This window comes from Marmota marmota, unplaced genomic scaffold (genome assembly GCF_001458135.2).
Source record: "Marmota marmota marmota unplaced genomic scaffold, marMar, whole genome shotgun sequence".
Lineage (NCBI taxonomy): Eukaryota > Metazoa > Chordata > Mammalia > Rodentia > Sciuridae > Marmota > Marmota marmota.
Window position 1 is genome coordinate 4,006,086 of NW_026000222.1, and position 14,824 is coordinate 4,020,909.

At 49.6% G+C, this 14,824-nt stretch overlaps 1 protein-coding gene across 1 annotated transcript in view; it reads right to left on the reverse strand.

Moving 5' to 3' along the window:
• Positions 1–498: 498 nt before the first annotated feature.
• Mlycd (malonyl-CoA decarboxylase) overlaps positions 499–14,824 on the reverse strand; it is a 21,968-nt gene continuing 7,642 nt past the window's right edge. The window contains exons 2-6 of the mRNA XM_015496286.1: positions 14,786–14,818; positions 7,550–7,662; positions 6,521–6,677; positions 3,824–3,973; positions 499–1,576 (exon numbers count right to left, since the gene is read on the reverse strand). Of these exons, the coding sequence (XP_015351772.1) occupies positions 1,043–1,576; positions 3,824–3,973; positions 6,521–6,677; positions 7,550–7,662; positions 14,786–14,818 (987 nt within the window). The 3' untranslated portion in view covers positions 499–1,042. The remainder of the gene's footprint in view (positions 1,577–3,823; positions 3,974–6,520; positions 6,678–7,549; positions 7,663–14,785; positions 14,819–14,824) is intronic.

Here is a 14,824-nt window from a genome sequence, read left to right on the forward strand (position 1 = left end):
GGAGGGGCTGGGGACTTTTGCTGTAGAGGATTCTGCCTTTAGGAAGGAGGCGGCAGATGCCAGGGACTGTGGACGATAAGCCTGTGAGTCACTCCAAAGCCCAGGGCTCTTATACTGCTATAAAAGGCACAGTGGCACCAGACTGCTGCCCCCAGGGTGCACCACCACACCATCTGCTGCTGTCAACACACCCAGGTGGGGCTGACAGAGGACCTGCGGTGGGCTAGAGGAGCAAGGAGGGCAGGGGCCTGTCTGCTCAACTAAGAAGAGCCAGGGCACTGTGCACACAGACGTGGGACACAGACCAGCACAGATACAGCCCCCACCCTCAGGCTGCGACGGCCTCTTCCCACATGGCAGTCTGGTCCCACATTCCCAGGCCCCTCCCAACCGTGCTGCCCACAGCTGCCTCAGACGGATAGCACAGCTGATACCTCAGAGCTGGTCCAGCCTGGCCAGGACTCTAATCTTAAAGACAACCACCATTAAGTAAACACATTTAAAGCTTTATAGAACAAACCTGTTCTTTACTATTCGGTTCATTATGAACTTGAATCACTGTAGTTTGAAAGCTACACCCCAACTGAGGCCTCGACAGCAGCATCTGTGTTCAGTGATTAATTTACTATATTCTGTGCAAATCATAAGTCCCATACCTTCACAAGCTTCAGAATTTCCCTGGTAGACGTAGCTCAGCCCTTTATCCCCCTGTACCTAGTGGACAGAAATGGCTACAGTTATGCTCTACAAGCTCCAAATGAGACTATATTCTCACTGGGGCCTTCTGCCCTGGTCCTTATAAGGCCCAAGGATTGGCCCTGGGCAGCAGCAGAGGCCTCAGCACCTGCATCTGCCACCTCCGTCTGGCAGCGCTTCTTTACCAGCACAGTGACAGCTGGGGCATGGCTTGGCGGGGCACCCTACTGTGGGCAGGCCACACAGCACAGCTGTGGTTTTCCTCAGAGGCCCTTCTGATCCACAACCTGACCCATCAGGAAGACCACCTTTTTCTGAGCAGGATCTGAACTGTGGAGGCTGGTGCCTAGAGCTTGCTATTTTTCTGGAACTGGGCCACCAGGCTGAGGACCTGCTCAGAAGCTTTGATGTTCTTGGAGCCCAGGTAGGCGATGCTGTTGGGGCCCGTCTCCTCCAGGTAGTAGCGGTAGTTGACCATGAGGCCACATGAGCCAGTGAGGCCCCTGAGGCTGCTGTCAGCCATCCAGTTGATGCGCCACATCACAGCCCCGTTCTGCAGGTGGAAGTTGGCCACAGGGTTCAGGGCGAAGCCACGGTGCTTCTCACCATACAGGTACCAGGCACACAGCCGCATGAGGGGAGCCTGGAGCGCGCGCACCAGCTTCTCCGACTTCACCCACTCGCTGCTGCTGAGCATGACCTTGAGGGTCTCCTGGATGGGGCCACCAGTGATCTCGGTGATCTCTTTACATTCTGAATCTGTGAACAGTTCGTTCCTCCCATACTCCTTTGTCTGTGAGTTCAGAAGCCCCAGAAGCCACTTGGTGAATCCAGGTATAGGTGACAGGCTTGAAAATGCCCCCAGGTGAGGAAACTCCTTCTGCGAGCAGGTGGGTGAGAGGAAGGCAGAGAAAACACACAGTTCAGCAGGTGGTGTGAGGTCCCTCGTCCACTGTCTACTCCTCTCAGCCATGAATGCTGCTGCACAATCGGCAGAGTGACATGTGATGTCCATTACTACATTTTTCTTCTTTCAAGGCACATTAGGAAGCTGGTGTCTGCCAGGCCCTAGAAGCATCTGAAACCCCAAGGCAAGCCTCTAGGCCAGGTTTCAATCCATCCTTTTGCCACATTGCAAAACAGAGGCCAGGATTGGGGGCTTGCATAAAATCTGAGGGACAGCCCCTTCATGAGGAACATGGTACAGTTTTTGACCACAGACCTCATCCTTCTACTGCACCATGTCCCTCTCCTGGGAGACCACTGTGGCCCCAGAACCCAGTCTGACACTTGGTATACAAGCACCAAGTGACATCTAAGTGGTGGCCCAGCTATAACTAGGGGGACAGGAGGGGCAGGTGGGGTGTGTCACCATAACTTGGTTCAGTCATTATTAAAATGATAGCCAGGCACGGTGGTACACACTGGTAATCCCAGAGACTTAGGAGGCTGAGGCAGGAGGCTTGCAAATTCGAAGCCAGCCTCAGAAACTTAGGCCCTCAGCAACTTAGCAAGACCCTGTCTCAAAATAAAAATTCAAAAAGGGCTGGAGAGGAGCTGGGATAGTGGCTCAGTGACAGAGCGCTCGCCTAGCATGCGTGAGGTGCCGGGTTTGATTCTCAGCACCACATAAAAATAAACAAATAAAATAAAGGTATTTTGCCCACATACAACTACAAAATTTTTTTTTAAAAAACTTTAAAATTTATGAAAGAAGAGAAGCAAGCCATGGTGCTCCAGCACTCTGAGGACACGACTCTCAGTGGCCCAACATGGCCTCGCACACCTGGCCTGTCTCTGCTCATGTTTACAGGGACAAGACACTCAACCTACATTCCATGTTACAGAGTATATCACAAACATTCTAAATGTCACTTGAAATTAAAAAATACAATTTTAATGACAGAATAATATTAAAAGGTAAGACTATGCAGTGTCTTCCCTTCTCTGGGCATTGAAGGGGGCTCCAGTGTTGGGCTTTCATAAACCCCGTGAGACCTTCTGTGCAGAAGGGAACCAGCTTCCCTGGAGAGTCCCTGAGGACCCTTGGCTCCCAGCCAAGTGTGCCTAAGTACTACTGTCAGGTGGCTCCGAGACCATGGGGAGTCTTGGGTGCATCACCCAGAGCCCTGGTTCTGCTCTCCCTGCTACTGGCTCGTTACCTCAGTGTCCTCCTCGTTGCCCTACTCATAATACCAACAGCAAAGAAGAAGGGCCTAGAAAAACCTTATATTATTATATGTGGCTTGTTAACACCTCTGGGGGAAAAGTGGCAGACAGTGACAATAAAGAAGCCGTTCCAATCTGACGGCTGAGTTCTTAGATTAAAACTGACTAAGACTGTAGCATGAAGCGTGTAAAATATTTAACTTCAAGCTGCCATCCTTGAAGGCAGAGCATCTGCCACCACAGCCTGTACTGGAGCAAAGAGTACCCAGGCAGAGGACAGCGTGCTCAGAGCCATTAGAAATCCAGTCATTTAACCTAAGACCTAGATTCCACTCACTGGAGGTCACCCAAGCCCTTGAGAGACAGTTTTGAAAAGCTACACTCAGAGGTCATCTGAGTGTGTCCACCATAGGACAGCCGGTGCCCTTTGCAGGCAACAAGAAGAAGGGAATTAGACCAACACCAAGCCAAAGCATTGACCTCTACGCTGCCTGGTCTAACCTTAGCACTCTCACAGACCCCGAGAGAGCCCACACTGGTGGGATGTCAGGGGTCAGAGGCCCTGGAGAGTGTGGGTGGGCAGGGACAGGACAGGTCAGGCATGGCTAGGAAGACCGTGCTGGTACCTGGTCTGGGACAGCTGACAGTGAAGGAGGCACCCAGACGTGTGTGTGTGTGTGTGTGTGTGTGTGTGTGTGACAGCACGAGCAGTCACAGCGGGGCAAGCCAGGCAAGGCTTCCCTGGAGAGCCAGGTCCTCAGAACACGTCTGCACCTGCAGCCCATCAAGAAGCCACTCTGGATGCCTGTTCTCAGCTCTGCTCCCACCTCCCGCAGTCTCGTGGCTCCTGGGACTATTCTGCTCCTCCCTTCCTTCAGCTCTCTCAGCCTGGGTCCTGAGAGACATGAGAAGGATCTAGGCCCAACAGGACTCCCCCCCCACCCCCCCCATGACTCACCTGCAGCTCCTTGACCACGCGCTTTATGAGGAAGGTCCCCAGCTCCACCCCTTGCAGTCCCTGCTGGGTCAGGCTGAGGGAGTAGAAGATCGCAACGGCAATCCTGTTCCTCTCCTCTGTTTCTGAGGGGGGGCACTCCTTCACGATTGCCTGGAAGACACCAAGGTGGCTCTGAGAAGGGCCGGCCGCCTCAGCTCACATGGCACCTGTCCTGTGTCACAAGAGCCTCAGAAAATCAAAGTGCTGAGAGGTCTGGCACCAGATGCAGGTTCTGGCTGTAAAGACTAACAGGCCTGCTCCAGTCTGCTCTGCTCTCGGAACTCTCAGGAGACCCCTTCAAGCTCCTCTGGTTGTTTGCTTAGCATGGGTCACTCTGCCACTTTGGAATTCCCAAGAAGGCTTTGTCATGGCAATTTAAGCCCCTTTTTGCCTTTTTCAGGCCTTTGTACAAAATGGAACTTGTTCCCCATCCTCCCCGTAACACCCAGAGGTCACACACTGAGGCTTTGTCAGGGCCAACTGCAGCTATTGAGTTCCAATTTCTTCAGATTTTCTTTCAAAGGCCTGATTTTTTCTACCTTTAGTTATTTTTGCTCCTTTTCTCTCAACTCCAGTTTTTCAGATTTCCCGGAGGCCCCTTACAGTCCAACATAATTTTTCTTTTTTTTGAAACTTGTCTTTTTATGGCTTTTCTATATACCTTGTTGATCATTTGCCAACATTCTTGTTTTTCCTAAATGGAAACACATTCACTCATACACAAAACAATCTAAAAATGACTTCTATTGAAATGTCACTTAGCTGAAATCTGATTTTATTGGCTCTTATTTTAAAAACTTTTTATATATATTTTGAGTACTGGATATTGAACCCAGGGAAGCTCTACCAGTGAGCTACATCCCCAGTTCTTATTTTATTTTAAATTTTGAGACAGTGTCTTGCTAAGTTGCTGAGCCTGGGCTTCTGATCTTCCTGCCTCAGCCTCAGGGCAGCTGGGAGGGGCAGCTGGGACTACAGGTGTGGCCACCCAGTAGATCTCATTTTTAATTGCAGGGTTTATTGAACGCTAATAGCCTGAAGGTCACCTGGTAACAGTGGAACAGCAGGTGGCAGCTGCCTTTTGTTTTGCTTTGAAGCGGGGGCACTCCAGCTTGCTTTTGAGGAATACACTGAAGCCACTTTAACTTCTTCCAGCATCATTTGATTCTTGAAGTAGGGGTGTTTGGCCTGGAGTATGGGAGGCACTTCTCCTTGGGGTCAGGACAGGGTTGTGTCTGAATCTCTCTTTGGCCCTTTCTTTCTCTGTCACTGTGGGTACATTACTGATGTTCCCTAAACTTCCATTTCTTATGTCTAAAGTGAGGCCCATAATAATAAGACCTAACTCTGTGTTCTGAGCAATAACACATGGAACATGTTTCATGGGTGGATGGGCACAGGGCACGTGCTCAAGAGGTGTTGTGAATATTATAAAGGGGACCATGTTCCACACGTTCTTCTGCAACCTGAACATTTTACTCAAGTCTAAGTCCAGGCGAAACAGAAACCTACACCAACATTTACACACTTGCATAGAAATCCAGTGCGTGTGCATATACTATGTTTATATACCATCTTCTGTGGTGGTGGGATGGAACCTGGGCCTCGCCCACGCCAGGCAAGCCCACCACACACACCGCTCTCTGGCCACCCCTCATTGAAGGGCAGTTACTTGCCATCGCTGGCCTTCCACAGCTTCAAACAGTGCTACATGAGCAGCCGCCCAGACTCTCAGGTCCCTTAGAGTGGAATTTTCAGGAAGAAGGGTACATTTGACACTTTAATACCAGTGCTAAAACATCCCCAGAGGGGACCTGGAATGCTCAGCTCCACCAAGAGTACAGGAGCCTCCCGACCCCCTCAAACACAAAGTCCTGCAGGATTTCTTCCTGCCAGTCAAGTACAGGTGCCTGGTTGCCCTATTCAGCTTCTGACTTCTTAGACTAGGACACTGCCTGTGTGCAGAGACTGCTTACCATCCATTCATCCTCCCAGTAGGCTATTCCGACCCGAGTCCCCACCTCACTGCACCTTCCTAGTGGAAGCCCAGGCTCTCACACTCCCTTTCCCCTCCTTCCCCTTGTCTAGACCTGCTTACCACCTCCAGACCTTGCAGTGTGGTCACTGGTCTCTTGCCCCACAGGCTCTGTTTCAGAAGTTTTTGCCAAACCTCTCCAGAAGCCCAGCTTGCCTCAGGATGTGGAAATGGAAGCAAACTCCATTCCCACACCTGCCACTCTCCAGCAGCATCTGGGTCCATGTCAGGCAGACGGCACCATCTTTCACTTCCCCACCACGTGGCTTAAACTCCCCACAGGCCCTTACCAAAGGCTGAAGAGCTCAACCACACATCTGTCCCTCTACCTCTCCATCCCTCACCCGTTTCTGCCTCACAGAATCACCCTGTAAGATTCCACTTCTTAATTCAAAGTTATCATAGCCAGTGAGCACTCTCCCTGAGCTGGACCTGTGTTTCTCACTCCTGCACCCTGCAACACAACCCTGGAGACTGCATCCACCCAATTACAAAGTCCAAAAGGTTCAAACAATTTATTCTTGAAATAAAGGATCCAACCAAAGTAAAAAAGCAAACACACAAAAACCTTAAGGAACTTTGTAGGATGCTTATCTTGTCCTCAAGTGACCAACTGCAGGTACCTGGATGTTGTTGGAGATGTCACTGGTCAGTGCCACATGCAAGACGATGAGGGGCTCCCCCGGGGTTGAACAGTGAGAAAAGAAGTAGCACCTCCTGTAGGGCCCGACACGTCGCTTCATATCCATCCAGTTCTTTACAGGGTGCACAGCCTCAGCCCTGACAAGGGACAACAGGGATGAAATGAGTGTCCAATCTTCACGTTAAACAGTACTTGCTGATTGCTATTCATGCTACCCACGAAAGTCAAGCTCTTTCAATACAGCTCTAGCCGACTCCTGAAAAATCTATAGACAAACATTTTAATGTGAAATACACTGAGAAGAACTATCATCAATGACCACTTTACATACAAAATTGGGTGCTGAATCTTAACGCCAATCTCGAGAGGAGTGAGTGAGGCTCTTGGAGGCATTTTTACAGTAGGTTTCAACACAGAATCTAACTGTGGCTTTGCTGTGGAGCTCTCTGTCCTGGGGACCCCGCATTCTGAAGCGGCTGCCTGTGCTGTGCCCCTCGGCCCTGTCTCCCAGCCTCTCCATGACTGTTTTTGGCATGTGAACCACAGCAGGCACTGTTGTCACTTAGGCTTCAACAGCAGGACCCTTTCTGAGCCTGAGATTCCATGGGACAGCATGGAATGCAGGCAGGACACGACACAGGACTGAGTGACACTGTCCTGGACGCTGTGACCATGCATGATGTAGTTTACCGAAAGGTTCTATCCCAGGGGGACTTAACTGGGTGCGTGCTGTTTGGATTACTAACACAACCACTTGGTCCAGAGCTTGCACGACTCTGATAACAGGGTCTTGAGAAGCCATGAATGGGCCTGTTGGCTTTAAACACGAGGATGTAAACAAGACCCAGGTGACTGAGGACTAACGGATTTTTCTGTGCTCTGCCCCCTCCCCCACATGCAGCGACAGCCATGATCCCCGTGAACACCATGTGGAATCTTGTGGGATCAAACAGGACACGGAGGAATGCGCCCAGGCTCAGCGGCAGTCTGAGAAGCGGCTCATACTCACTCACTGATTCTCTGCAGCACCTCACACGGCGAATGCCAGGTGACCCGTTCGAGGCTCAGGAACCCTGAGGAGAACCACTCCGAGAGCATGCCTTTCAGTACCCCATTCATTTCCTGAAAGGAGAAGGCAGGGGTCCTCAGGGGACAGCAGAAGGAGCCCACCTCCGTGTCCCTGTCAGCACAGTGAATGAAGCCGATCACGCACGATGGGAGACGGTGCCAGGCGATGCCCTGGGCAGCCTCTCGACTCCCATCTCCAGCCAAGGCAGCCCCAGTTCCCTCTGCAGAGGACGACCGAGACCCCTGGACGCAAACCTTCACTTTGAACCACGCTGGCCGCAGTGATGAAACACTGCGATTTGTTCATCACAGAGAACATAACTAAGTATATAAAACAGGACAAACACTAACAGGCTTCACAGAGCCCCAGGGCCTGCGCCCTCCAGAACATTCTATGGCAGGGAAGAGTGCGATACCTTGTTTTCTGAGAGGAACAAGTACTTGGTCCAGGGATGCTATTTCATCACCTGGAGACACACACCTTCAGATCTGAACACCTCTGACGTCAGGATGCACCTTTCAAAAGGTGCTGGGTCACTGTTTACCTGCCAGCATTTTTCTCCACCTTAGTGGGAATTACAATAACAGTGTATCTGAAAGAAACTGTGGCATATAGACACAACGGAATATTACTCAGCAATAAAAGAGAATAAAATTATGGTGTTGGCAGGTAAATGGATGGAGTTGGAGAATATCATGTTAAGTGAAGTAAGCCAATCCCAAAAAACCAAAAGCCGAATGTTTCCTCTGATAAGAGGATGCTAATCTATAATGGGGGGTGGGGCATTGGGTGGATGGAGGAACTTTGGATTGGGCAAAGGGGGCACGTATGGGGATAGAAAAGATGGTGGCATGTGACGGACAACATTACCCTAGGTACATGTATGGCACGAATGCTATGACCCTACTTTGTGTACAACCAGAGAAGTGAAAAATTGTGCTCTATTTGTGTACAATGAATCAAAGAGCATTCTGTTGTCATGTATAAATGACTAGAATAAATAGAGAAAAACAAAGTAACAGCATATTTGATAGAATTTCATCAAATCTAAAATACTCTTCTAATTTTGCCTCACTTATTTATATCAGTTCTACTTCCAAAAATGATTTGAGTTGACATCAAAGATCCCTTTGCACTGAAACCCTTCAAGCAAGAATAGAAGAGGAGACACATGGGCTGGTGCAGGATCTGAGTTCAGTGTGGCCTAAAGTGACCAGGGCTGGACATGTAACTGTAGAAAGCTTCTGCCTGCCACAGTGAAGAGGGTGCCAACAGTGGCCCACACAGCTTATTATTTCACAGCAGTTGCTTTCTCCATCTTCCAAATTAACAGAGGCCACATTTTTAGCTAGGCACATCCATGTCTGTCCAGAATAGACTGCACAGCACCAGGGGGAAGCCATGTGAATGAGCTTTGGCCAAGGAGGTGTGAGCAGAGGTGTCCTGCAGTAGGCTGGGGAACATTAAGAGACGGCAGGAGCATGTCCTTTATCTATCCTTTCCCTTGTTCATTCCTCTGTGGTGGCTGGTGTGGGAGCAGCCATACTGGACCATGAGGTGACACTGGCGATGGGTCTTCAGGGCAGAGCAACAAGACTGAAGTGGAGGTTCACTGAATACACCACAGAGCAGATCAGCTGTCCCTAGACTTGGACCTGAAAAACTAACTTCTCTATTATTCAAACTGTTACTTTGGGTCTTTGCTACTCACAGGCACACTGAACACTATTATTAAATGACAGTGAGTATCTTAGTGCATCTGGTACCAAATTATCTTTCAAAACTTTGTACAGAGTTCATAAGAAAGTGATAGACATTGTCTAAGACCAGTCTTGTAACCGTCATGGAACTTCATAGCACCGTTTCACAATAATTCTGTTACAAGATGAAAGGCCTCAGAACTTTGTCACCTGAGCAAAAGCTGCAGGCATGGGCTGGTGGCTCATGATTTTTCAGAAGAATGTGAAGTCTGTTTTTTTATATTTAAGTACTAGGACCCAGAGGAGGCTGGGCTTGTTCTGTGACCCCACAAGGGTGGGAGGGGGCTAATCTAGGACCAAGCAGCAGCAGTCACGGACAGCAGATTTGGACTGTCTTCACCATAAGGAAGGTTGTCCGTCCTGGCAAAGGGCTCTCGCCCCTGGAGCAACTGCACAGGAGGGCTATAGCTGGGTGAGTCTGCTCCAGAGGGGATTTAGGCACTGGATGGCGGTGGGGCCGGCTCCTCCTTGCAATTCCTTGTAGCTCTAGATGCCATAACATAATCTCCTCTACTCAGCTGTGAGCTCTGCCAGAGAAGAAAGGAAAGGAGATTCGGGAGGAGCAGGCTGGGAGGCAAGAGATGGTTTGCTAGCTCAACGGCTCTTTATAAGACTGACTACAATAGTTCTTAGTTCTCCTGGGGTCCTTTCATACTCTTAAGTATGTGTTAAAAATCAGAGACCCCCCCTCAAAATGCCCACATATTAATAAAATCTCATATAATTTCCTGAGGCTCAGGACCTCAGCATCTTTGCTGAACGGTCAGGAGGCGGCTGGTTGAGCTCGGGGAAGATGTATTAGATTTCCGGTACATCTGTGACAGGAAAAAGCTGGAAAAACCTGGTTTTGACATTAATTATGAAAGAAATAGCTTGGCTGGTGGAAATTCCTCCTCTGAGGGCTCTCCACTCTATTCTGGGCAGCTGACAGCGACAACATGTGATGCTGGACGCAGAGCTGGAATCTAGGTGGAAGGTTACAAGTCTCCACTGCCTGCTTCTACCACCACAGCTGTTCTAGCCGGAGCCAACCATGGGCAGTCGGCCAGGAAGAACCTCCTCTGCCTCACTATAACCACGCCAGGCGGGAAGTGCAGCTGCCGGGGGCACCAAGCAGCGCCCAAGCCAGGCTAGCTCTGTCCTTCTGTGCTCCCTTGGTTTCCTTGGATGACGCCATCGGGACGACCAGCCAGCTTTTCCTTTAGCAGAGAAAAGTCGTCTCCTGCCCTCTCTTCTGAAGTTCTTGGCTGTTAAGATCTGCCTATTTTGGTATGTGAAGAAGAGTCGCTCAGAAGCCCTGAGCTGGAAGGGAGGCAGAGGCCAGGGCTCAGAGTGGGTACTACTCCAAATCACATGAGCCGCACCCCCACCCTCCACGAACCTTCCCACCTAATTCTTGCTTAGTGGAGCTAGGCACAGAGTGTCCCAGGACGCACAGGGAGTACTATGCAGACCACAGCAGGGAAGCCTGCCCAGAGGGGCTGCCTAGCTGTGTCCAGCACAGCTGGTGGTCACAACAGCAGGGGTGGCCAGGTGGGATGCCGACAGAGTCTGACAGCACCTACCCCCAGTAGCCATGCTTCCCTCCACCACGGTTTCCATGTCCAAACCGCCCATGGCAAGGCCTTCCTGTGATCTACACGCTAACCGCCCTCAAGTATCTCCCACTGCCCAGACCTTCCTGCAGCCTGGGGGGGATTCAACTGTTTCACTGGAATTTGATCTTGAAGAAAACTAAGTCCTCAACCAAGTGGGCCTCTGGAAATGAAAACAGAAAGCCCCGCACCCACAGGTCAGGCCCAGAGGCAGGCACTGGCAGGGCTGAGCTGGACACTCAGGGCGCTGTACCAGGAGGCGGCAGCACAGAGCGCCCACTCTCCAGCTGAAGCCTCTACTCCTTCCAAGGGAGCCACCCTGTTAGGTGCTCTTCAGGCACCTGACTGACTCTGGAGCCCAAAGCCCAGGAAAGACCCTGCAGAGCTGGATTCAGCTCCACCAAAGGCACCAGCCCACACACCCTGGGGGCCTCCAGAGTCAACAGAACTTTGGCTGAGAAAAACACTTTTTACCAAAGAACAATCGAGGACCAGAGGGAGGCTCTTCCTGCTGTAATGAAGCTGCTCCCTCAGAGCCGCTCACCTTCCCTTTCCCACAGGTGAACACTTTGGGTTTTGTGATCGCTGACATCAAGAATAGTCTCAAGTCCTTTTCCTACTATAATTCCTTTCTTGGAGTAAGCCCACGAAGGTCGATAACTTGTGGTCCAAGGAATCCCATAAATCCACATTAGACGACTCCACCACAGCAGTGCAGCTTGGTGGGAACCAAGACCGACACACTGATCTTCTGATTCAGATTAACACACGCCATGTCCACGTCCTCCTCCATGTACTGGATTTGCTATCTTGGAAAGCACAACAGATAGTAACTTGACCTTTGCCCCACTAAAATTTTCAAAGTGGTGCTTGTATCTTCCAGCAAGGACACTTGAAACTGACTCTGAACTTACATTGAAAGGGATTAAAAATCCTGAAGGGAGAGAAAATAAATCTTGTCTGATTTCAGATATCCCAGGAAACAGACAGACCCCATACTGCCCACATCCTTCGGATCTCATGCTGGATACACTGCAATGGCAAAGTCAGTCTTCCAGGTGCTTATATCTCCAATAATCCCAGCCCTCCAGGAGACCAAGCTCTCCACAAACTGTGTCCTCATCTGTTTACCACATTTTTTAGCAAAGCTCTAATAAATCCCTCAGGGGACTTTTTGGGAAAGAAGCAGGCTAACCTTGAGCTCACTGATCATCAACTGAATCTCTCATCTCAGTGCGGAGCCAACGGGTCCAGGGGAGTTACGAGACTTGGCTAAACTCACCCCAAATCATCTCTCTTAACAAACAGATGGCAATAACGGAACCAGAGCCTGGCTCACTTCCTCATCCCATGCTCCTTCTGTAGACCCTCTGTCCTGTAAATCACACAGCATCACTGAAGTGCACAGGTGCCACTTGTTCTAAAGTGAATCAGTAAACAAAGGACCTGGATAGATGGGCCACACAGTGACCTGGATGCACTCCAGAAAGGCTTAGGACAAAGTCCATAGAAGCCCTAACCAGGGCACATTCACTTGACCTTATTCAGAAAGTCCAAGAGTCAACTGGGGTCATGCAAGTTGCATGCCTGGGTGACAGGCAGCGCGCATAGAACCAGCAAAACTGAGATCTGGGGAAACCAAGGAGTGAGCACCCTGCTCTTCCTTGAGCACTCAGCATTTAAGGTGCTTGGGGATCTGGGATCCTGCTCTAAGACTTTTCATGGTTTCTAATGTTTAATTGCTATGAGTAAAAAGCTGAGTTGCCTCTTTAATGTAGCTGTAAAATCCTCAATGAAGTAAAAGAAATAGGATAAAAATGGATTACACACCCAACCCACAAGAGCACATTAATGCACTACGGACCCCAAGTGACAAGGACATGTCAATGCAGGGCCATGAACTGTATGTAGAGGTATACCATTCTGTGGGGAGGAATTGGGGGGGCTGTGCATGAGTGAGAGCTGGGTATACTGGGAACTCTGTACCTTCTGCTCAGTTTTACTGCACATCAAACTATTCAAAAAAAAAAAGGAAGTCTAATAAAAAAAAAAAAAAGAAAAGACAGTGCTCACAAAGTGATTCTGGGGCTAGCTCATAATATCGAATCCCAATTGACAATTTCTAGGGATAGAAGAAAACTATGATTTAAATGATGGGGATTTAAAAAATGTATGTAATTATGTAAAGCCAAGGAGAAAGAATTAACAGACTTCAGTACTGACAGTTAAATGCATTGCCTATGCAGAAGACTTCCAAGTCCTTCTTGGCTTCTTCCAGGCTCAGAACTCTGACAGCTGGCAGTGCAGTGTGACTTCAGGACAACGGTGAATGATCAGTGTGCCGAGGATTCTTATGCTGGGGCATGCAGGGCTCTGTCTCGAGCACTCATTCATCATTTTGCTATGCCAGAAATGCGAGACAAGGTTCCACTTTTCAGGGAAATGTTTATCTAGTGTGGGATGGAGGGCACATTGTGTCTGCAGAGTTCAGACAGCAGAGTGCATTTGAGCTGGAACATGGTTAATTTAGTAAGAATCGTGACTGATGAGTCGTGATTGGGAACTGGGGATTCCCAATCCGGGAATTTTAGGATCAAAGGTTTGTAATCCCTTGGTAACACTTAACCAGCTACCATGAGAAATCAAATCATAGCCACCGTTATCACTCTGAAATTAATCCTATCCTTAACTACACCCAATATGTATATATCTGAGGCTAAGTAGCCAAAAGTGATGGTAATGCATAGTGCAGAGAACCCTGGATTGGCGTAATCACAGACATATTTGTTAAGTTTCTGGATAAGTCACACAATCTCAGTTTTATCTCTGTGTATCACTCACCTAAGAGGGAACAAAAGTAACAACTGTTATGCCAACTTTACGGATTTGTTGAATGTCAGGGCAGTCATTCAACCATTCAATTTAAAAAAACACATAATAAAGGTCAAAATGTCAGACACTTCTGAAACACATACTTTTCATTCACTAAAAGGGCAGGTTAGTGTTCCCTCAACACTTAATATGAAGAGCACAAAAGGACTATCAGCAACTCTAGGCTATCTTGCAGGTCGATTATTTAAGTCTCAAAGTATTTACCTGCATCTAACATGACTCACTGCCCTAAACTCCTTAAGAAGGCAACTTAGAATAACTTGACTTTGTCATATTCAGGGCTGGGCCAGTGAGTTCATGCCCTCTCCAAAGTTATGGGACAGAGAGAAGGCTGGAAGGCACCATGGCTTCGAGGCAGCGCTGCCCTTCAATCCTACCCATCTTTGTGAATTTTGTGGAACTTCCTAGGACAATGCCTTACACGTACTAAGTGCCTCTATTTTTTTTTTCTTTTTTCATTAAACACAGGGTCTTGCTACACCGCGCAGGCTGGCCCTGAACTCCTGGGCAAAATGATTCTCCTGCCTCAGTCTCTCGAGTATCTGGGGCTGCAGGCCTGCCACCTCACCTGGCTTGTAGGTGCTGACACCGTCAGGTGTTCAAAGGGCGCCTGGCGTTGATACTTGTTCACGAAACTTGTTAAACAGACTTCATTGACGACACTAACCAGATGCCGGGTGGCCTGCCCTCCGCAACGGTGGCGCAGAAACTATCTAATAACACTTTACACCTGAGGCCTGCAAGGTGCGGCTGGAGGCGCAGGGGCGCGCAGGGCCTAGGCAAGGACTCAGAAAGCGGGAAGGGGCAGGGTTTGGGGGCTGTAACTGCGAGCGAAGGGGGGTGTTCAGGACCCGGGCAGAGGAGGGCTGCACTGGGAGGCCGCCGGGAGCTCGCGGCCCGGGGTCGGTGCGGCCCGGGCAGGGCCTTACCCGCACGTGCGGCCCCTCCACCAGCTTGAGGGCCTGCGC